The sequence below is a fragment of the Poecilia mexicana genome, unplaced genomic scaffold (assembly GCF_051168715.1).
Source record: "Poecilia mexicana isolate PSO_F unplaced genomic scaffold, ASM5116871v1 scaffold_13, whole genome shotgun sequence".
In the NCBI taxonomy this organism is placed as follows: Eukaryota; Metazoa; Chordata; class Actinopteri; order Cyprinodontiformes; family Poeciliidae; genus Poecilia; species Poecilia mexicana.
This window is the reverse complement of record NW_028263382.1, coordinates 497,914-519,459: the sequence shown is the minus strand read 5'-3', so window position 1 is coordinate 519,459 and position 21,546 is coordinate 497,914. Positions and strand designations below refer to the sequence as shown.

General features: G+C 38.7%; 1 protein-coding gene across 1 annotated transcript in view; it reads left to right on the top strand.

Moving 5' to 3' along the window:
- Positions 1 to 920: 920 nt before the first annotated feature.
- sorl1 (sortilin-related receptor, L(DLR class) A repeats containing) overlaps positions 921 to 21,546 on the top strand; it is a 310,727-nt gene continuing 290,101 nt past the window's right edge. Inside the window, exon 1 of the mRNA XM_088011422.1 lies at positions 921 to 1,285. Within this exon, the coding sequence (XP_087867548.1) occupies positions 977 to 1,285 (309 nt within the window). The 5' untranslated portion in view covers positions 921 to 976. The remainder of the gene's footprint in view (positions 1,286 to 21,546) is intronic.

Sequence of the window (21,546 nt, the reverse complement as noted above, 5' to 3'; positions counted from 1 at the left end):
GAATAGGCTACTGTTTTCTAAGTTCAAAAGTGGTCATGTTTACTTGAGTAACTTTTTGAGAAAGAAAGGGTACTTCTACGGAAGAGGATTAGGGGCACTGAAAAAAAATTCTGACTTTAATCTCAGATTGTCTTTTAAGCATGTCATTTAAAATAGTTTATTAAAGACATTTCAGAATTGTAAATGGTCTCTCACACCTGATGGAATGCTATCTGGGTATCTACTTTGGCAGTGTTCTGTCTCATAGCATAGGTGCAGGTAAACAACAAGTAAAATTATGTGTTATGATCAAGGTTTCCCCCAGAAAAATTGCTAAGCCTAAAATATGTTGACAGGAAATGTAAAAGTATTACTGGGTAAATTATATGTTACGGGAAGACATCGCCAGTGAAATGCTATATTAAAAATGAGTACAAATGATAATTTTATATTAATAGATAATTACTTTGGAACACTATGGATTGCTGTATGTTTTTTTTCCACACAGAAATAAATATATAATTTGTTCTCCTAAGATATCTTATGAAAGATTCAATGGGTACGAGTACTTTTTTATCACTATAAAGTTTTGTTTCTACCTCACTTATACAAGGAATTTCCCGGCAGCTTAAAAAAGGTGGACTTAACTCTTGGCATTGGTGGGGGTGTGTGTTAACTACTGTGTATTTTTTTCCCATGAAGAGACTTCAGATGTACCTTTTTAAGTGGGACAGTCTGAGCACTCCAATACTACCGTTGCGGTGGTGTTGTGGACACCGTGATTTCCTGTGAATTATTTGTTTATTTCACATTCGTTCGGTTATTAGTTTCGTTTCATGGAATTGAATCGCAAGCGCCCAATAACAGCCTTTGTGAACGTGAGTTGTAGATGTTTCTCACTTTCCTACGGCTCTTGAACGTAGCATCATTGGCATCACTTGCCAGTAGAAGGAGCTCTTTCGATTTCACCTAATCCAGGAGCCAAACATACACAAACATGGCGATAACCCAGGCGGACAAGATGCTGTCCTCTCTCTTGTGTTCCATATGCTTCTCGGTCCTGGCGCTTTCCAGGGGAACTCCGTCGGCCCTCCATCTTCACCAGGAGCGACGCTACAGCCTCCCGCAGAACAGAGGCTTTTTCACCGTTGGAGCGAATCTGGATGTATTCGCGCGAGATGGAAGAGACGCCGCAGCTCCAGCGCTGCCTCTGGCCGCTCAAGTTGCGTCCGATTCAAGCGCCCAGGGGGAGCATCGGAGTCCACGGAGCGCTGGCAAATCAGCCATGCCGAAGGTTTACGGCCAGGTAAAGCAGGGCACGATGCATTCCGGTGAGGCTGGGGTAATTTGAGCTCCATGCATCATCTCACACTGACCTCAGCTAACAGATGTGAACATTTCTCACCATTCTTCACCATAACCTCACATTACTCCAACTTGAATGTGGTAAAGAAATGTGTTTGTGCTGTTTAACCTTGCTCAGGGTAGTGCTGAGGAGGTTCATCTGGTGTTTGCAATGTTGCACAGTTCAGTGAACATGCACAAACCAACAGCCTGTAAATGGCAGCTTGTTTAGAATAAGATAAACCAATAAATTCAGATCTTACTAGAACCCACTTACAATTCTGCAAACATCAGTGTCTGTAGGTTCATGTAATTAGCTGGGAGAGGGAAGCATAGTGTTTTCTCAATAAGCAGACTATTGTGGTGTTTGCAGGTGAGGACTGTTGGGTAACTAACAGTTTGCTTGCTTTCCTGGGTGCTGAAGAAAATGCAGCATTGCAGGATTTTACCGTCATCCAGCACTGAAAATACTGGAAGGAAAATTACTTTGCAGAATGCTGTACATGTATGCATTAAACAAGAGCTTGGTATAATTGATACTTCAGCAATAGTTAGATCAGAACAAGGAAGTGCCTTGGTCAGAGTAAAGCAGGCCTCTGTTTGCTGAGGGGGTCCTCTGTGGGTTTGCAACACTGGAACACAATTAGGATTGGCGCAAGTCGTCAGTGGTGCTAGCTTTGCTTTGTAATTCAATAAAGGCCATCCATTAGTCTGACATCCTGTGTGTGACTGGTGCACACTCCTCATCTTCCAGGACCACAGCTGTTGAGCAGGAAAACACTTTGAATAAATTAGTGCAGTACCACAGCAGCATGCAAGTTCAGGAAGACTTGAAGAAGGAGGGCTGTGTTTTAGGGAACTCAGCTGAACTGATCCAGGCTGCTGCTGCCATTTGGATGGTTCCTGCAAGTTCTGGAGTACAAGAGAATTCAGGCAAAATATGCATTAGAAGATGGAAAAAGTTCCCCATCTCATTCTCTAAAACGACCATCCACCTAGTTGTGAAACTCAGCCCCTGCTCAAGACGAGTTTAACAGGAGGGCATTGACTTATTTTGGGGTGGGGAAAATTAATCTAAGCAGCTGAACATAGACAACATCAGTAGCCTACAGGCAACTTGTCAAAAAGCTTAAAGTGATATATTGGCATTTGCTAGTCATGTTTTAGCTAACATTAACTAGTCATATTTTAGCTAACATTACCTGCATCCAACAGCATTACTCAACTCAATCTGTTAGTTTGTGGGGGGAGGGGGGAGAACTGTGCAAAGTTCTTGGGGTTTTGCTGGTTTCCTGCTGTAGTGACTATTTGTCCCAAAACTTAAATTCAAAAATAAAAAAAAACTCAAAGGTGACCAAAACAAAAGTGAATCCAGCTCAAATAGTCACCTGATGCACCGTGGATTCTGGTTTACGCAGCACAAAGGATCAAAAAAGTCGAAATGCAGTTCTTTGGTTTTATTTTCACAGTCCAGGCAAAAAGGTTACAGGCTTTTGCTTCTGCTCCTATTCCTGTATCTGTTCTCTGACTGACGATTTGAGGCTGATGTGACTGATTTTATAGGCTGGTAAAAAACCTTGTGACCACCCACATGCATAATAAGCTGCCTAAGAGACCCACCTATTTATACTGTGAAATGCCCACATCCCAACCTGAAATTAATTAAGTATTAATTAAGTTATAATCAAATAACTTATTCTAAACAACAAAAACAAAAGTTCTAATGATAAATCAACTAGAAAACAAACAAGAATTAAACAATTTAAATTCTAAGGTTTAACTAAAAAATGGGAAAATAGCTCCTACACTCCAGCCCCTAATTGTGCATTAAATCACAATTACATCTATCATTAAAGGAGCTATTCTAACAACAACCTCAATAATATTCTATATTAATGCAAATACATTAAATAATTCTTCTGGTTCTTCATTTTTTCAATGATGAATCTGCAAGAGAAGAAAGGAATAGAAATGATTTTAGTCTGCAGATGCCTCCAGAAGCAGACAGAGCTTTGTTACTGGCCTCTCCAACACACTGGTTTTGGTCTGAAGTTGTACTGAACGAACCAGGCCTCGTGCATCAGCTCTGACTGCCAGGACTCTCCCCATCTGACAACATCCTCTGACTGCTGTAGCATCTGCAATGAAGATGATGTCTCCAGGAGAGATGTTTCTTCATCTCATATACTTTGTCTTTCCTGCATTAAGGGCAGATACTCAGATCCATTTTGTGGCAGAACAGGTTTGTTCTTCATCACGATGTGATTTGGATCAGAGATGAAAGTGATGGGTCTTTCATTCAGAATGGCTTCAGTTTCACAGAAAACAGTTTGCAGTGTTTCATCATTTGACCTGATTGAAGAAACTGGACCACTCCTGCAGATGAATCTTCTGATTACATTACTACAACAAGTGGCATCCAGAGCATGAACCACTTTCAAATGAACAGCGCCATCAACTCCAACATCTGTGAATGGAGGTTTGTCTGGTGGTACCTTTTCCTCTGCCATTTTTTGTTCCAGAAGTTTTCCTTCATTTCAGAAGTAGGTAACACAGTCAGACAGGATCCTTTTGGCAGCAGAGTTTACACTGATTATCCAGTATCTCTGACACAGTCTGGACAACGTGTGGTTTCTTCCTGTTGGACCAAGCAGATTGTAAATGTAACACAGAATTAATATTGCTACATGCATGGCTTTATACAGGACAACTGGACGTCCAGCCCCAGGTGGCACAGCAGCTCCTCCAAGATGTCCACCCACTCTGAGGACTCCATTATCAACCACTGGACCAAGTCCATACACCTGGTTGTCTTCTGAGATGACCCCATCAGCTCTGAGTGAGCTGACCTCTGGTCCAAACCTGAGATGTTGTTCAAATTGAATGAAATGCTCTGCTACAGCCAGATCTTCACATGTCAAACACTGGATTTGCAGCATAGTTTTAAACTGCTGCATCTTTTGCAACACCTTGTGCTCTTTAATACTTGCATCTTCTGCAGACTGATGCATCATGGCAGAAAACTCTTTTCTGCTCTGAGACAGCTGAATATGAAGCTTTTTGAGCTTTAAAACCCAAGCTACAGATGTTTTCAGCTTAATCAGCTTGTACTCCTTCAACAGCTTATTCTGGTTTTCCATTACCAGACTGTTGTCCTTTAACACCATGTTTCCTTCACCGGCCACCTTCTCCATCTGAAACTTTGGACAGGCATCCTCTTCTTCCTTCAAATACTCCTGCAGTCTGTTCTGGTCATTTTCTGCTTGACCCAACTTTGTAGCGATCTGCAGGTTCTGGTGACTCTCCTCAGCCAGCAACTCCTGTCCATCTTTGAGCTGGGAAGAAAAGCTGGTAGCATCTTTTCCCAGGTTGATGTTCTTGCCCTCTGCTTCATCACAGATGTTCTTTAGGACTGTGATCCGGTTCTTTGAAAACTTTCCTTTCAGGCTTGGAAGACGCTCTGCAACAACAGGCAAATCAATGCAATAATGTCCATTTTTTAATTGTGCTGAATTGTTCATGACATTCATAAACTTGACATCTCTGGACATTACAATCTGCTGTTGGGATGTTTTTTCATTGAAGTAATGATTGTATTGTTCAGTCAACATTGTTTCCAGATGTTTAATAGAAATCCTGTTTGCAGTGAAAGAATGGCAGCCTGTTCTGTAGTGGACCATTAATGACCCATCCAACTCTGGGCCAAACTGCATATGGGCCTTCAGCCTGACTGCTGATCAGCTCCCATGGCTCCATTTTACTTTAGGTGCGTTTGTGCCAATGAGCAGATCTACATCAGCATCTATGTTGTGGAGCTTGATGCTTTGCAGGTATGGCCACTTGTCGATGTCCTCCTGTTGTGGAACATTTTGCTTTGAAACAGGCATTAGTTTCTGTGTCATGACATCTGGAAGGTCAATGAAATCATTTTTATCAAGTGCTGCTCCTTGGAGTCCAGAGATGATGTTTGTACTTACAATGTCTTTATGTCCCATTGTTTGCAGCTGGATACTTGTTCTTTTACCTTTCAGTTCCAGCTTCCGGGCCAAACTTTCAGTGCAGAATGTTCCTGTACTGCCCGGGTCCAAAAAGGCATACGTCTGCACAGTTGTGTTGGTTTTTGGACTCCTGACTTGAACTGCAATGATAGAAAGGTTTGAGTTATCTTCATCACAGACCCTGACATGACCGCAGGTCTGAGTCATTGTGGACGTGGTACTCGGAGGATTCTGTGGGTGTCTGGAGAAAACTCCTGTACTCTCGTCGATGTGCAGGACACTGGGATGCTGCTGGTGACAAACAGAACAGACCAAACAACCTCTGCATTTTCTGCTTGTGTGTCCCACCTTTAAGCAGCCAAATCTGGTCCTCCCTCCCCCCCTCCCCCCCTCTGGCTCCGCCACTGGTTTCACATAGCAAGATTTTAAAATTAGTGCATTTATCCATTATTTTGTGGTCATTGTTTTCAATGTAAACATGAAAACAGTAAAACTTTAATCATATAATTATATGATATCATATAATCATAATTATATTTAACATTAAATACACCCTTCTCAACAGGCGAGGGCGCACTTTCTCTGAATGGTTTCAAGTCATTGAAATATGTGATTATTCACATATTTCAATGACTTGAAACCATTCCTCCCTCCCTGGCACCTCCAGGCCCGGGCGCCCTTCTGGACTGGTTTGGGGGGCAGCAGCTCCCCCAGGCCCCCCCATAGCTCCGCGCCTGGTTCTCTGACTCTTAACATTTAACACTAACACTTAAACATCCCTTCAAAATAAAATACAGATATCTCACAAAGACTAATGTAAAGAATATTTTATTTTCATTAAAATTTTAACTCACGGTAACAACAAATCAATGGAAGCCCTGAGTTTGTTTCTCTGCAATGAGTCAGTCTCATCTGGCAGTAATGGGGGACGATGACACCCTAAGTATGTTGCTTATGCACAGGGTGCTTGGTGGCGAAGCAGTTTTGAAGGCTTCATTGCCTCATTAACGAGTTGGTTACCGCATATTATGCAGAGCGGGCTTGTAATGTGGGAAGCACTTACCGGGATAAATATTTCAAGTAGGACTCCTGGTATTGTCTATTTAAAGATTTTTTTTTTTCTTGGAAGTGGGCACTTCTCCTCCCTCTTCACTGGGCCTTTTCCCAGATAGGCCAGATAGATGTCTTTGGAAATAAGCTTTCCAAAGACATCTGTTTTTTACTGATTTTGCCGGCTTGTGGGTTCAACTTTGACACACAAGACGTAACCGAGAAAATCTGGCTAAATGTTTTTCAAAATAAAATATTCCTCAGATTGAGATAATACATTTAAAAATAAATTATTTAATTATTTCTTGTGTGGCCGGTACCAATTGATTCACTGACCAGTACTGGTCAGCAACCCGGAGGGCTGGGGACGACTGACCTAAAAAAAATATGCAGGATTAGAGGACTGATGTCCTGACAAGATCTAGAGAAACTAATAATTGCGTTTGTCTTTAGTTGCATTGATTATTGCAACAGTATCAATCAACCGGCTGCAGCTGATCCAGAACGCTGCTGGCATTCTCACTAAAACACGGAAGATAGAGCACACTACCACAGTCCTTCTCCATTAAATTTTCCGTCTGTCTTAAAGTCTCACTGGTACACCTCAGTGGCGAAGTCTAAACAGCTTAATAAGCGGTTAGTCCAGCCGAGGCAAGCTTTCAACTTCCCCAAGGTCAATTCCTTCATGCCAGTGAGTTTCAGGAATGGTAAATGGACTGAACTTATATATATTTTTACTCATTTTGCTGGCTTGTGGTCTTTATTCTATCATTTTGACCACTCGACGCACTTTACACCCATTCACACTCACAAATGCGCACACATTTATACACCGATATGCAGAGCGGTAGGCAATTTGGGGTTAAGTGGCAGGAGGCAGCTGGAATCAAACCTACAACCTTCCGACTACTACTCTACCCACACAGCCACAGTCGCCCACCCACAGACGAACCGTAACTGGCCTGTGACTCTCAGCAAGAGTCACATCCATTTTCCGGTTCTGCTCACACAGTTTCTGTCTGAGCGTTCACTGCTTGGCACATTTCCTCATACCTAGGCCTGTCATGATAACAAATTTTGCTGAGCGATTGTCTAAAAAATGATTGCGATAAACGATAATATAGTTTCAAGACCTTTTGACACTGATTTAATGGACCTTATTTTCAAAAGAACACATAACACTGGAACTGATAAACAACCAAAAACAAAAATAAAATTGATTCTCAGTCTCCATTAACAAAAAACATACTTGAATAAAAACTAAACAACATAAAGCCAAAGTAGAAATAAATACTGCATTCAACCAAAAGAGTGCAGATTATGAAGTCTGTATACTATATTGCCCTTCAGTAATCACTAGATTTAAATAAAGATGGGCACATCCGACTACCTAATGCAATAGTTCACACTACACGATTTTTTGCCCCCATTTTCCCCTTACAACAATCTTAGAATGTTGGGCGTTCCAAGATTGTCGCTGGTGATTTCGTAACCGATCATCCTGTAGTGTATGGCGGGTTACGGTAGATCGTCATGGCCACTCCGATCTAAATCAGGTTTTTTCCCCGACTGGGAGCTTAACGCAGCCTGTTGAATATGACAGGTAGCCAATCAGAAAGTGCAGATTCTCCTCCGCGCTTTCTGAGGGGAAATTATGGAGGGAAATCTCAAACAGCTGACACAGTGCAACCCGAAGTCCAGCGGACATTCGAGATATGTGTAAACAACATTAATGTTGTTTCCACATTTGCACAAAATGTTTATTTTGTGCAAATAAACATTTGCACAAAATGTTTATTCAACATTTTGTGCAAAGAATATAGAAATGACAAGGGAAGGAGTTGGAGCCAAATTGCTACCGCAGTTGATGAACCCGGTAACTTTTCAGCTGTTCTTCATTAACGTGACATAAATAGGTTATAATGATTTTCATTCAGTCAGTACTTTACGCTGACTCTAGCCACTTGCATCCACAAATTCTACTAAAGCAATGATTAATGCCTTATTTTAAAATTAGGTAACTGGACTTGTAGCCATTATTTTGTGCCCATGTGGCTGGATACCACACGACACGACAAACCCGATCGAACCGTTATACCTAGGATTTCTGTTGGCTAATGTCTGGTCTCTCAGGTTTTGAAAATGGGCCTACAATCGGCCGACAACTCGTGTAGCATGCGCTGGACATTACACTAAGAAAATGAGGAAAGGAGGGTCAGTGGAGAGTTTTTTTTTTTAGCCTTTTTTCATTCAGTGTCATCAATAGAAAGAAAAAAGTCAAGAAGATACGATAAAGCCGATAGTTAAAATGAGGTCGATAGGTTTAATTTATCGTGCGATTAATTGATTTATCGTTTATCACAACAGGCCTACTCATAACCAGGTCCAAATAACTGCCAACATTTCCAAATTTCACAATATTCCAGATAACCACCAGATCCAAAAAGCAGAATTCAGTTATCTCCATATCTTCAACATCCTCGACTGACGGTATGGACAGGCACATCCTCCACTTCCCCCAGGAATCCATTGTGGAGGATGGCTATCCAGCTGCATGTCCTGTGAGGACATGAGAGCTATCCTTGCCCAGTCTTCTCATTGAGAAGATTTGATCCATTGTGTTGAGAGACCAGCTGACCAGATACATGATTTGTACTTTGGAAAATATGCAAAGAGAGGCTCCAAAAAGACAGCACAGGACATAGAGCAAAAGGAGGGCAGATGACGGAGGAAGTGGGAGACGAAAAAGCATTCGCCTTCACTGACAGCGGGAAGCAAGATGAAAAGGGGGCTGATACTTTTGCACACTGCACTTTTCAATTTTTTATGTGTGAAGAAAAATGTTTTGAATTATTATTATTATTTTACCTCAGAATTTGTCATTTAATGAGGGTGGTATCCTCTCTCATTCTGCTATGTCTCTATGTGGCCATCCTGGGCTACTATTGTGTAGCCCAGGATGGAAAAACTCACAAAATCTGATACATAGGCCAATACAGCATCCTAAAGTCTATATTTAAGTGTACATTTCTACTATTATTGATTAACTTTTTTATAACAAACAAACTAGACATGAGTGACACGCTAAACAAACCCCCACTAAACCCCCAACATATACACCAGTTAAGGTTATAGCCCAAGTCTGTAACTTCAAATTACAGCTCATATTCGCCTCCCATAGACAGACAGTGTAGGCATATCATACATTTTCTGATTCCTTAGAGTCTGTTGAGTATTTTAGTCATTAACTCTTGTGTCTCTGATGTCCCTGGATACCGCTGGGATGAAAGAAGTGTATCTAGTTTGGTCAAAAGATGTGGAAAAATGTGTAATAATTTTGGTTTAACGACCTCTAATGACCCCTGTGTTGGTCAGAGAAACTCAAAACATGGCTTAAATGAAAGCCAAGAGTGTCCCGTTTAAGATGATACCAAATATTGCATTATAGACCTTTGACAAATGCCCATACCATGACCCTAAACCAGAGATACAGCAGTCTCAAAAAACAGAATTTTTCCAAAGGGGTTGTTTACTTCATGAGATGATAACTATGACTCAGCTACCATTTTGGAAGGGCTATCATACCAAAATATTAACTAGAGACATGTATCTTTTCAAAAAGTATTGATAGACTTTGCCACCCTGAAATGGACAAAAATGTCAAATTTTGGCCTCTGGCCCATGGACTAAATCATTAATAATTTTCTTCTACTTCACAATTGTATACCACTAGTGTTGGTCTTTCACATTAAATTCCAATGAAATATATTTATGTTTGTAGTTGTAATGTGACAGAAAGTTCAAGGGGTATGAATACTTTAAGCCACTGTGACTGACACCCCAAAGAGAACTGTTAAAAACTTACAGCCATAGAAATACAAAAAAAACACTACAAAGAACTAAGAAATGGTATAATGAAGATGGGCTGAATGCTAAGGCAAGGATGTTCAAACGTTTTAAGACCAAGATCTACTTTTTCTTTCACCAGTTGACTGAGAGCAACCACATGACACAAAGTTATGAAAACTGTAAAATGAAGCTCTATTGACTTATTTTATATTCAAATATATTTTTAAATATATATATATATATATTTTTTATTTATTTATTTTTTTTTACAATTTTTCTTTTTGACCAAGTCCACTCAAGCACATCTTTTGTTAAAGAAGATCACAGTTCCACATTAATTTTTTCACAGTAATAAAGGCAGGTGTGGAGCTTTTACTGCCCCATACTTTAATTAGACTGGAATTCATCTGGAAAATGCCACTGTTTTGTTGCAGGACATTGTGGACTTCATTCTGGACTTGTTAGTTCTACTAACGAGTTGCTTTTCTTAAAGAGTCCATAGGTGCATTGCTTTAATAACGTCATAATTAATGTAAACTAAGACAAACAGGGAAAATTATGAATAGAGTACGCAGGGTTTCACTGTATAATCTTAATGGGATGATGGTGACGACGGTGGTAAGCTAAATGGCAGTCTCTCTGTGTCAGACTGTCATGCAACTGAGGCTGCTATCCAGTAGCTTGCCACAGTCAGCGAATGAATGTATATGAATGGGTGAATGACTGAGTGGAGAGTGAAGTGCTTTGGAGTTCTCTGGACTTGATAAAGCATTATACAAGTACAAGCCATTGTCGCAATAAATAGCTATGTCCGCTTTCTCTTTTAGAACTATAGTTAAATGCATGAAAAAATGTTTTACTTTTAGTTCAACTGCTGTGACCGGTCATTATTTATTAAATATTGGCTACAACATCAGTATTGGCTGATTAGTAAAGCTGGGCTGATATTAACAACCAATGTTAATTTCCATCTTGTTGCCATTTAACAAGATGGCAACAAGTATACAGAGTATACAATTTATACAATTTAAATATCATTAGATATTAGTTGGCCCTTGACAATTAGCGTTAGGGTTAGGACAGTTGACCCTGGTGACCTGTCCAGGGCGTGCTGCCTTTTTTCCGAAATGTCTTGCTGGAGATAGGCACCAGCAACTCTCCTGACCCTACTAGGGAAAAGGGTGTAACAAAGATGTATGGATGGATATTAGTTCACCATACCAGCAATTTTAATATTGCATCATTTTTATATTGGTGCATGTGCATCTGTAATATTTATATCAAGTGAAGACAATATCAAACAGTGTGTGTGAAAGTGGTTACTATAAAACAGAATTTCTTTATATTAAAACCAAGTTGATATTTTAAACTGCCTTTAGCGTCTTTTTATGTAATTGATTAGCATGGTTAGCTTTGCCAATACCGTGGCATCGGTATTGGCCCAATTAATATTTTCATCTTGGGTGTCAGCAATGTCATGTTTGTTTGGTCATGTGACATGATAGTGATGTAGCAAAGGATTGTGGGGAGTTTTTTTTAAGGATCTTTTGGTTATATTGGCCTCTATCTCACAGTATATAGGCAGGAAAGTAGGTTATGAGAGAGGGGGAAAGACATCTGGCAAATGTCAGCGGGCAGGGGCTTGAACCACTGCGCTACCACCATGCCTGGATTGTGGGGAATTTAACCAAACCAGAGAAGCAGTGGTGAACTTAGCACTGTGGTGTCAAAGTTGTAGTGAAATATATGCAATATTGGTAAATATTGGTCATTGGCCATAACACCAAACATTTGATCAGATCTTTATCTACCCAAATTTTCATATCAGTGCATCCCTACTAACTGGAAGCTGCATATTTCTTCAGATACTTCTAAGACTGCCAACATTTCCAAATCCAGCAGTTTTCACTACAGATATGTTGGAAGCTCAAAGGGAATGAAAAAGAGCAGTGTTGCTGCATGATGTGCAGTCTTAATGTTCTCTATTTTGTCTCTCTCTTTCTTTAAATGGCAGCATTTAAAGTAGCAGAGGTGAAAAAAATACAGTTTCCTTTTAAATAGCCTCTTATACCATTTGTGCTTCTTCTGACATAATTTTTTAACTCCTCACAGTTCAGAGTTCATCTATTAAATTGACTGAAGATTAATACATAAATTAAAAACTGGAGTACAGACATTTTTTAGAAGTGTCTCTGAGCCTGCTGTTCTTTTATTAAATTGAATATAATTTCACATTTTTGTATTTTTTTTCCCAGGTTAACTTAAAAAGTGAGTTATTGTTACAGATTATTGTTACAGGTTAATTTTCTAAACTACAAAAAAGTAATTGTTAGGGATGCTCAAATATGAAAAATTGGAATTGTGTTGGTATCTTTTTTTTTTTTTTTTTGAAATGAAATGAAATTTTATTCGAACATGATACAAATATAAAAATAAAATAGTGCACAGTAACAAGAAGTGCATAAGAAAGAAGAGAAAATACAGATTTTTTTGTTTCAGTTAACATATCATGCTCAAAATGGGGTAGGAAGAAGTGAGAACTTATAAACTCCTACCCCCTAAACACTTGAAACTTTAGAGTCCTACTGTCATTAAAAAAATCAAAATCAAAGTGGCAGTCAGAAGTAACAGTTACTAATATTTACCTATACATTTTCCCATTTTATGCTGGTTTGTCTTTCTAAACCCTTACACCAAGTTATCTGCAATACACACCTTATTGCTTTCTATCACCCGTATGTGTATCTATTGAAAATTACCTCTTTGTACTTTCTTTTGAATTGTGTTAAACTATTGCTTTGTTTTAAATCTTCATGTAACTTGTTCCATAACTTTACACCTGTAATTGAAATACAGAAGCTTTTTCTTGTTGTTCTAAAATTGCGGATCTTGAAGTTTGAGTGACCCCTTAAGTTATACCCCCCTTCTCTTTCAGAAAACGTGCTCTGTATGTGCTCAGGTAACAACTTTTTAGATACTTTGAACATAAATTGAGCCATTTTAAATTCTACAAGCTCGTCAAATTTGAGAATTCTGGATTTTATGAAGAGCGGGTTTGTATGCTCATAATAACCGACATTATGGATGATTCTAATGGCTCGTTTCTGTAGGACGGTTACCAGATGTAAAGAGCTCTTGTAATTAACTCCCCACACTTCACAGCAATATGATAGATATGGTAAAATCAGAGAGTTATATAGAATATGAAGTGATTTAGCATTCAATACATGTCTAGCTCTAGCCAATATGGATATACTTCTACTGAGTTTACTCTGTAAATGTTTAATATGAGGTTTCCAACAGATTTTGTCATCTATTATTAAACCGAGGAACTTATTAGCAAAAACCCTTTCTAGAGTTACGTCCTCTATTTGAACTTGGATTTCAGTATTTTTATAACAGTTCCCAAAGACCATGATTTTCGTCTTGTCCAAATTTAGGGATAATTTGTTATGGTCAAACCATATCTTTAACTTACTAATCTCTGAAGTGACTGTTGAGAGAAGATGCTCTAAATTGTCGCCAGAGGCTAGAATATTTGTGTCATCAGCGAATAAGATAAATTTTAATACATTGGACACTTTACTGATATCATTTATATAAAGATTAAATAAAACTGGTCCCAATACTGATCCTTGTGGTACTCCACAGACAGTCTCCTGCCAATCAGATTCCACATCTCCCAATTTCACAAATTGTTTCCGGCTCTTTAAATAACTCCTCATCCAGTCAGAAACTACTCCCCTAATTCCATAGCGTTCTAATTTTTTAAGTAAGATTTCATGATTTATTGTATCAAAAGCTTTCTTTAGATCTATAAATATCCCTACTGCCAGTTTCTTACTATCTGTTGCGTTGGTTATTTCTTCTATTAAGTCAGTTACGGCCAGCGATGTTGACCGGTTTGCTCTGAATCCATATTGACTGCTAATAAGTAGCCGATGTTTTTCTATGAATTGTTCCAGTCTTTTCTTAAAGAGTTTTTCCAGGATTTTAGAAAATTGTGGGAGAAGAGAGACAGGCCTGTAGTTAGTGAAGAGGTGTTTGTTGCCAGTTTTATACATTGGTTTGACCTTAGCTATTTTCATTTTGTTGGGAAATAATCCTGTTTGAAATAATAAATTGCAAATATAAGTTAGTGGTTTAGAGATTCCTTTAATTACTATTTTAATAGTTTTCATGTCCAGATCATCACAGTCAGTGGAAGTCTTATTTTTACAGTTATTCACAATGTTTATGATTTCTTCTTCTAGTACAGGGTTGAGATATAAGGAGCTGGGATTATTCTCAATTAGATATTGCTGAGTTGCAGCTTTTGTAGTCGGTATTTTTTCTGCTAATTGAGGTCCTATATTAACAAAAAAATCTATTGAAATTATTGACGACACTTTTCAAATCAGTAATATTCTGTTCATTATCTATAAAATAGTCTGGATAGTTGTTATTGTTAGATTTTCTAATAACTCTATTTAAAATATTCCATGTTTCCTTAATGTTGTTTTTATTCCTATCCAGTAATTTATGATAATAGTCCTTTTTACATGTTTTTATAATATTAGTTAACTTATTTTTATATTTCTTATATTTGTTTTCTGATTCAGACGTTCTATGTTTTAGAAATTCTCTATAAAGTTTGTTTTTCTTTTTACATGCCTTTTGTATTCCTTTGGTGATCCACTGTTCATTTTTTTGATTGCTTTTCCTGTTATATTGTTTGATTGGGCAGTGCTTGTTATATAATATTTTAAATGTTTTTAAAAATTCTTCATATGCTAAATTCACATCATTCATTTTATATATTAATCTCCAATCGTAGGCCAACAATTCAGCTTCTAGAGCTTTTAGTGTCTCTTCAGACGTAACCCGTCTGTAATGCGTCTCTATTTTTTGATCGTCTGTTTTGCACTTGCAGTCGTAGACTATGAACACTGGTAAGTGATCAGTTATGTCATTCATTAATATTCCACTAGTTAAATTATTTTCCAGCACATTTGTAAAAATATTATCAATTAAGGTAGCGCAGTGCGATGTAATGCGACTGGGCCTGGTGATTTTAGGATACAGGCTTAAACTGAACATGGTGTTAATAAATTCTTCAGTCATTCTATGTTTATTTGGATTGAGAAGGTCAATATTGAAATCCCCACAGAAAAATGTTATTTTTTGATTAATTGTTATAAATTTTTCTTCTATCCAGTTGTTGAGTACTTCAATGTTTGATCCAGGGGCTCTATCAGGGGTATCTGATGGTAACACTGCTCTTATGCCGGTACCAGAATTTATTTGATCTTTTTTTTTTAATTACTCAATTAATCATCAGAATAATTGATAGATTACTCGATGACTAAAATAATCGTTTACCACAGCCCTAACTGGCTTCTATGGCAGCAAATGGGGAACCAGCACACTCATACAGAATTGGTGATAATGTTTGACCTCATTGGTATTTGTCCACAATGAGATCATAAGCTCAGAGTTCAAAGTGGTGTTTACCGCAAATTCAGTCAGGCTCTTGAGGGCTCTCCTGCACACCATGCATCTCTGCACTCGGTTGTCGGTCTTGAATATAGAACCTCCTTCACATTCTAGACTTAGTGCTGGATTCCCACCTGCTTTGTGTGTGTCTGTTTTAATGCAACACTCTATTCATTATAAAATAACTTCTTTAGTTTTTGTCTGCAACAGTGTGTCCAACACTTAATCACATATTTCAAGTGACACCTTTTGATGCAGAACGACTTTGTCACACAAGGCCCATTTAAAATATTCCTTGTCTATACCTGCTTTTCCTTGCAAAATCGCAGGGCAGATGGGAGCTATTTTCAGTTGTCATTGTGCAGAAGACAGGGTAAACCTTTGGACACTCATAACTAAGGACAGTTAAGAGTAATCATGTTTATCATGGGAGGAAGGTGGAATATCCAGAGAGAACCCACACATAAACCTGTCGCCAGTGTTGTGGTACTCGAAGTTGGTCTTGGTCTCGAGACCGGTCTTAAGACCATTTTTTGATGGTCTCGGTCTCGTCTCGGACTCACTCGCATTTGGTCTCGGTCTCGGGCTCTGAGGACTCGGCATTTTATTTCAAGACCAGTCGAGACCGCAACTGTGAAAATATCACTAAATGTACAGCATACTGTCCAGTTTATTTGTTAACATCTTTGTTCTCAGTGGATGCAAAATGCACCAATTAAAATCCAAGTAACTACGTGTTACTCCCCCTTCCCCTCCCCACCTTTCACTCGCGCGCGGCGCTCCAGGACATGCGCAGTGGTTTTCTCTCAGCGTCAGAAAATGTTTGTCTAATCGTCAGTAATATAATAGCGCTGCAAAAATAGTAAGAAATCCGATGGCCACAGCTAACTCAACATTGCTTCGCTTTCACAGACGGTGGGGACAACGTCACTTAGAAAAGTAGCTCAAAGAAGGTAAGCTCCGTTAGCGTGATGTTAGCAAAGCTAGCTGTACAGAGACACATAAGAATTTGTGATGAAAAAAAGTCACTCACTGCCTGAATTATTGTGTGGAGGTGTTGACTGACTTGTCACATATATGGGACAGCGCTATGTCCAAAAGTGTGCAATATAGTGATGTGACATTCAGAAACAGTCGATTCTTCTCCACGGCTCTTTACTTATTAGATAGGACTGGAGTGTCACTCACTGAGAGCTGTTGTTCTATCAGATTACCATATGCTGTCAGAATAGCAAACATGCAGGGAGTACCATGCCTGCGCATGCACATTAAGAAGTCCGACCGTCAGAGGAGTTGTCAGTTCACCATACGCAGCAAGTTATGATGAAAATAAGTCATTAAATTGTTTTCAATAACTATGTAGATATACACGTGTTGTCATGGTTTCATGCTTTAAATGTATTTAAAGCAGGGTCTGGCTGCAGCTGGAGTCAACTACAACACACACCCGTGTAAGACTCACTTAACCGCTAAGTCAGGATGCCATACAACTGTTAATAACAAAGTGTATGACGATCTACGTCATGATTCTATGTTGCTAGCATACATGCAGTGAGTACCATGCCAGCGCATGCGCCTTAAGAAGTCTGACCGTCAGTGGAGTTGTCAGTTCAGCATACGCAACAAGTTATGACGAAAATAAGTCATTAAATTGTTTAATCAGTGATTCTTGAGAATAGGGACAAAATGGGTTTTAATTTTCCCATTATTTTTTTTGTTATTTCTCAACCTTATGTATGCAAATATGACAAATAATGTTTAGGAAATGTAAAGATGCTAAGGTACAGGCTCCCAGTTGCAAAATTTAAAAAAAAAAATTATATTTTTAATCGACCTGACCTAGAAAGTTGTCATCGCCATCTGACAAAAATAAATAAAAAATCATTTTTAATGACCCTATTAGGGCTGAAACGATTCCTCGAATGATTCGAGTACCTCGATTACTAAAATTCCTCGAGGAAAATTTACCTGCCTCGAAGCTTCGTTAATTTATGTTTTATTAGTTAGCGCACGTGTTCCGGCCGGGACTTAATTTGCGTTGCGCGGAGCTCTCACTTCCGCCTCTGAGTTGTTGACAAAAGCTAAGTCTCAGCGGCATAAAGTCTAATCTTCAAGATTGGCCCGTGGGGATTTTATTGATTGATGATAATGCCCGACTTTTTATCGTTTTTGGGGAGCCAATAAGCATCCTTAAAATGACTGGGGGAATGCCTGGAGTACGGCAGCATTTCTCCTCCGGGGCTGCTGGTTGAAAGCGAACGGCGGGAAGAGCACTGAGGTGAGCGGATAGACTGAACAGGGCGGGTGGCTGAGTAGCTGATGCTTACCGTGTAAATGTAGCTTTACCGACGAACCGCACAATAAATTTCATATCCCGGTCTGAAGAAACGGGTGGCGGAGCGCATCGTACATGGCTGGTAGATGAGTTTCTGAGTGTGGCCAGTGAAGGTGTCGTAAATATCCCGTATTGCTTCCCCCCCGTGTTCGTCCCCCGGTCTAACGGTTCGTCAGTCCGCTGGTCTATTTCCTCCCCTCCACCCCATCTTACGTTCGTTCATTCGCCCTCTCCTCCCACTCCAGGCGGCATTTCCCGTATTTTCAAACCCAAAGCGTGACAGGTTAGGTGGCAAGGTGAGTTTAATTAATCTATTAAACTCACTGAAGATGAATACATAAACTAAAAGCTGGATTGTAGACATTTTTTATAAGCATATTTGTGAGCCTGTCTCTTTGTTATTAAATTCAATATAATTTCAGATTTTTCTATAACTTTTCTTCTGGTTAACTTAGAAAGTGAGCTATTATTGTTACAGGTTAGTTTTCTAAACTACAAAAAGCAACTGTTAGGGATGCTCAAATATGAAAAATTGGACTGATATTGATATCTGATAGTAACACCGGTATTATGCCAGATTTACCAATATTTCATTTTATAATTTTTTTTATCCGATTACTCGATTAATCGTAAGAATAATCGATAGATTACTCGATTACTAAAATATTCATTTACAACAGCCCTAGACCCTATTAGTGATATTTTTACTCATTTTACAGACAAATGCTTCTCAAGAAACAAAAGAAAGATTATTTAAAACCAAAAACAACAAAAAGTCCATCTGACGGAGTTGACAATGCATGACGGAGTTGACAGAACTGAAGGTGGTGACAAACTAGTGAATAAAATGAAAAACTTGGTACATGTGAAGTAATGCAATTTATGTAAAATACATTAAAATGAATTAACTGCACATTTAAGTGAGATTTGACAACAATTTCACTGAAAGAGTCAGAAAAACTCTGATGGAGTTGACATCTGACGGAGTTGACAAAAAGCCAAACTAACTCAATTTATATGATGTTATTCTGAAGGAGGCCATATTGTAGCTCATCAGGTCCATGAAATCTTTACATTATACCAAAATTAAGCTTTTATTTCACAAAATTTTATCAAAGTTTTGTAAATTATCAGTTATGGAGTTGACACATCATGGTTGTGACAAGCAACTTAGGAATAAAACAGAAGAAAAAACTAAAGAATAACTTAAGCTAACCAGAGCTAACTAGCCCTCTCAGCAAAGGAAGAGAAAAGACGACGTCATGGGGTCCTCAGAAGTTCTGGTGCCCCCCAATAATGCCTGATTTTTTTTACATTCTTTTCATTTCTGACGGTGTTGACAAAAACTAGGGACAAATTTCAACGGAGTTGGAAAATATATAAAAATGATTTTTAATTCAATTTATTGATACCTCTATAATTATTTATATGACTACTTATACTTAATTGTCACAATATATAATTTTAGTATTTCTTTAATTATTTTAAACTATTATAATGTATTGATTTCTGCTCCTGGACAAGGGCTTTTACAGGCATCATCCACCGACTACAATGTTTAAAATAAAAAAATATTCAGCAAATACCAGGAAAATATACATTGTTGTGCTCACATGACTCAGGTTAGTTGAGTCAGATATTTGAAAAAATTATATTTTGTTTATATTTTATTCAAATTTTGTGCTTTATCCATAGGACCTGTTTTGTCCCTATTCTCAAGAATCATAACATAATATGATAACTAGATAGATATACATGCGTTGTCATGGTTTCAAAGTGTATTTAAAGCAGGTCTGGCTGCAGCTGGATGCCATACAACTGTTAATAACCAAGTGTATGATGATCTACGTCATGATTCTATATTGTTGATTAAATAAAATCATATGGTAATGACAGCGTATGCATGTCTAAGCTAAGCATACGACTATCTGACAACGTATGCTGATCTGACAGAACACCGTGAGTTCGTCCTAAGCGTATGACGATCTGACCTGACAGAACACCCGTTCTTTGTTCTTGTAATGCTCTGTGTACACTGCATCATTATTTTATTTAATTATGTATGTTGATATTTAAATTAACAAATAACTAAAACACAAGAACGAAAGAGCATGCACAATACTCTTTGATTGTTTTTGTTCAAAGTGGAAGCTGTAATGTCTGCCATGGTGTCAGACTACCTGGCTTCATGTACTGGGATAGAGAGTGAAAACAGTCACGATGAGCGCCTTCTGTTTGGTTACTTCTTGCTTGTTGCTCCTTGGTCAGTGTTCATAGTTGAATGTTATTTACCGTTAAGGCATTGCCTCAATTGCTATGTTTAATGGTGCAGACAGTGGTGGTTTCTTACATGAGCAATATGGACAAATGCCCAGGGTGTTATGTTTTTAGGGATGGCACGAGACCATCACACATTGTAGCACAGAAATGGAATATTTAATATTGGTAAAATGTATTAAGTATTTTAGGGCTGTTGTAAACGAATATTTTAGTAATCGAGTAATCTATCGATTATTCTTACGATTAATCGAGTAATCGGATAAAAAAAATATAAAATGAAATATTGGTAAATCTGGCATAATACCGGTGTTACTATCAGATATCAATATCAGTCCAATTTTTCATATTTGAGCATCCCTAACAGTTGCTTTTTGTAGTTTAGAAAACTAACCTGTAACAATAATAGCTCACTTTCTAAGTTAACCAGAAGAAAAGTTATAGAAAAATCTGAAATTATATTGAATTTAATAACAAAGAGGCAGGCTCACAAATATGCTTATAAAAAATGTCTACAATCCAGCTTTTAGTTTATGTATTCATCTTCAGTGAGTTTAATAGATTAATTAAACTCACCTTGCCACCTAACCTGTCACGCTTTGGGTTTGAAAATACGGGAAATGCCGCCTGGAGTGGGAGGAGAGGGCGAATGAACGAACGTAAGATGGGGTGGAGGGGAGGAAATAGACCAGCGGACTGACGAACCGTTAGACCGGGGGACGAACACGGGGGGAAGCAATACGGGATATTTACGACACCTTCACTGGCCACACTCAGAAACTCATCTACCAGCCATGTACGATGCGCTCCGCCACCCGTTTCTTCAGACCGGGATATGAAATTTATTGTGCGGTTCGTCGGTAAAGCTACATTTACACGGTAAGCATCAGCTACTCAGCCGCCCGCCCTGTTCAGTCTATCCGCTCACCTCAGCGCTCTTCCCGCCGTTCGGTTTCAACCAGCAGCCCCGGAGGAGAAATGCTGCCGTACTCCAGGCATTCCCCCAGTCATTTTAAGGATGCTTATTGTCTCCCCAAAAACGATAAAAAGTCGGGCATTATCATCAATCAATAAAATCCCCACGGGCCAATCTTGAAGATTAGACTTTATGCCGCTGAGACTTAGCTTTTGTCAACAACTCAGAGGCGGAAGTGAGAGCTCCGCGCAACGCAAATTAAGTCCCGGCCGGAACACGTGCGCTAACTAATAAAACATAAATTAACGAAGCTTCGAGGCAGG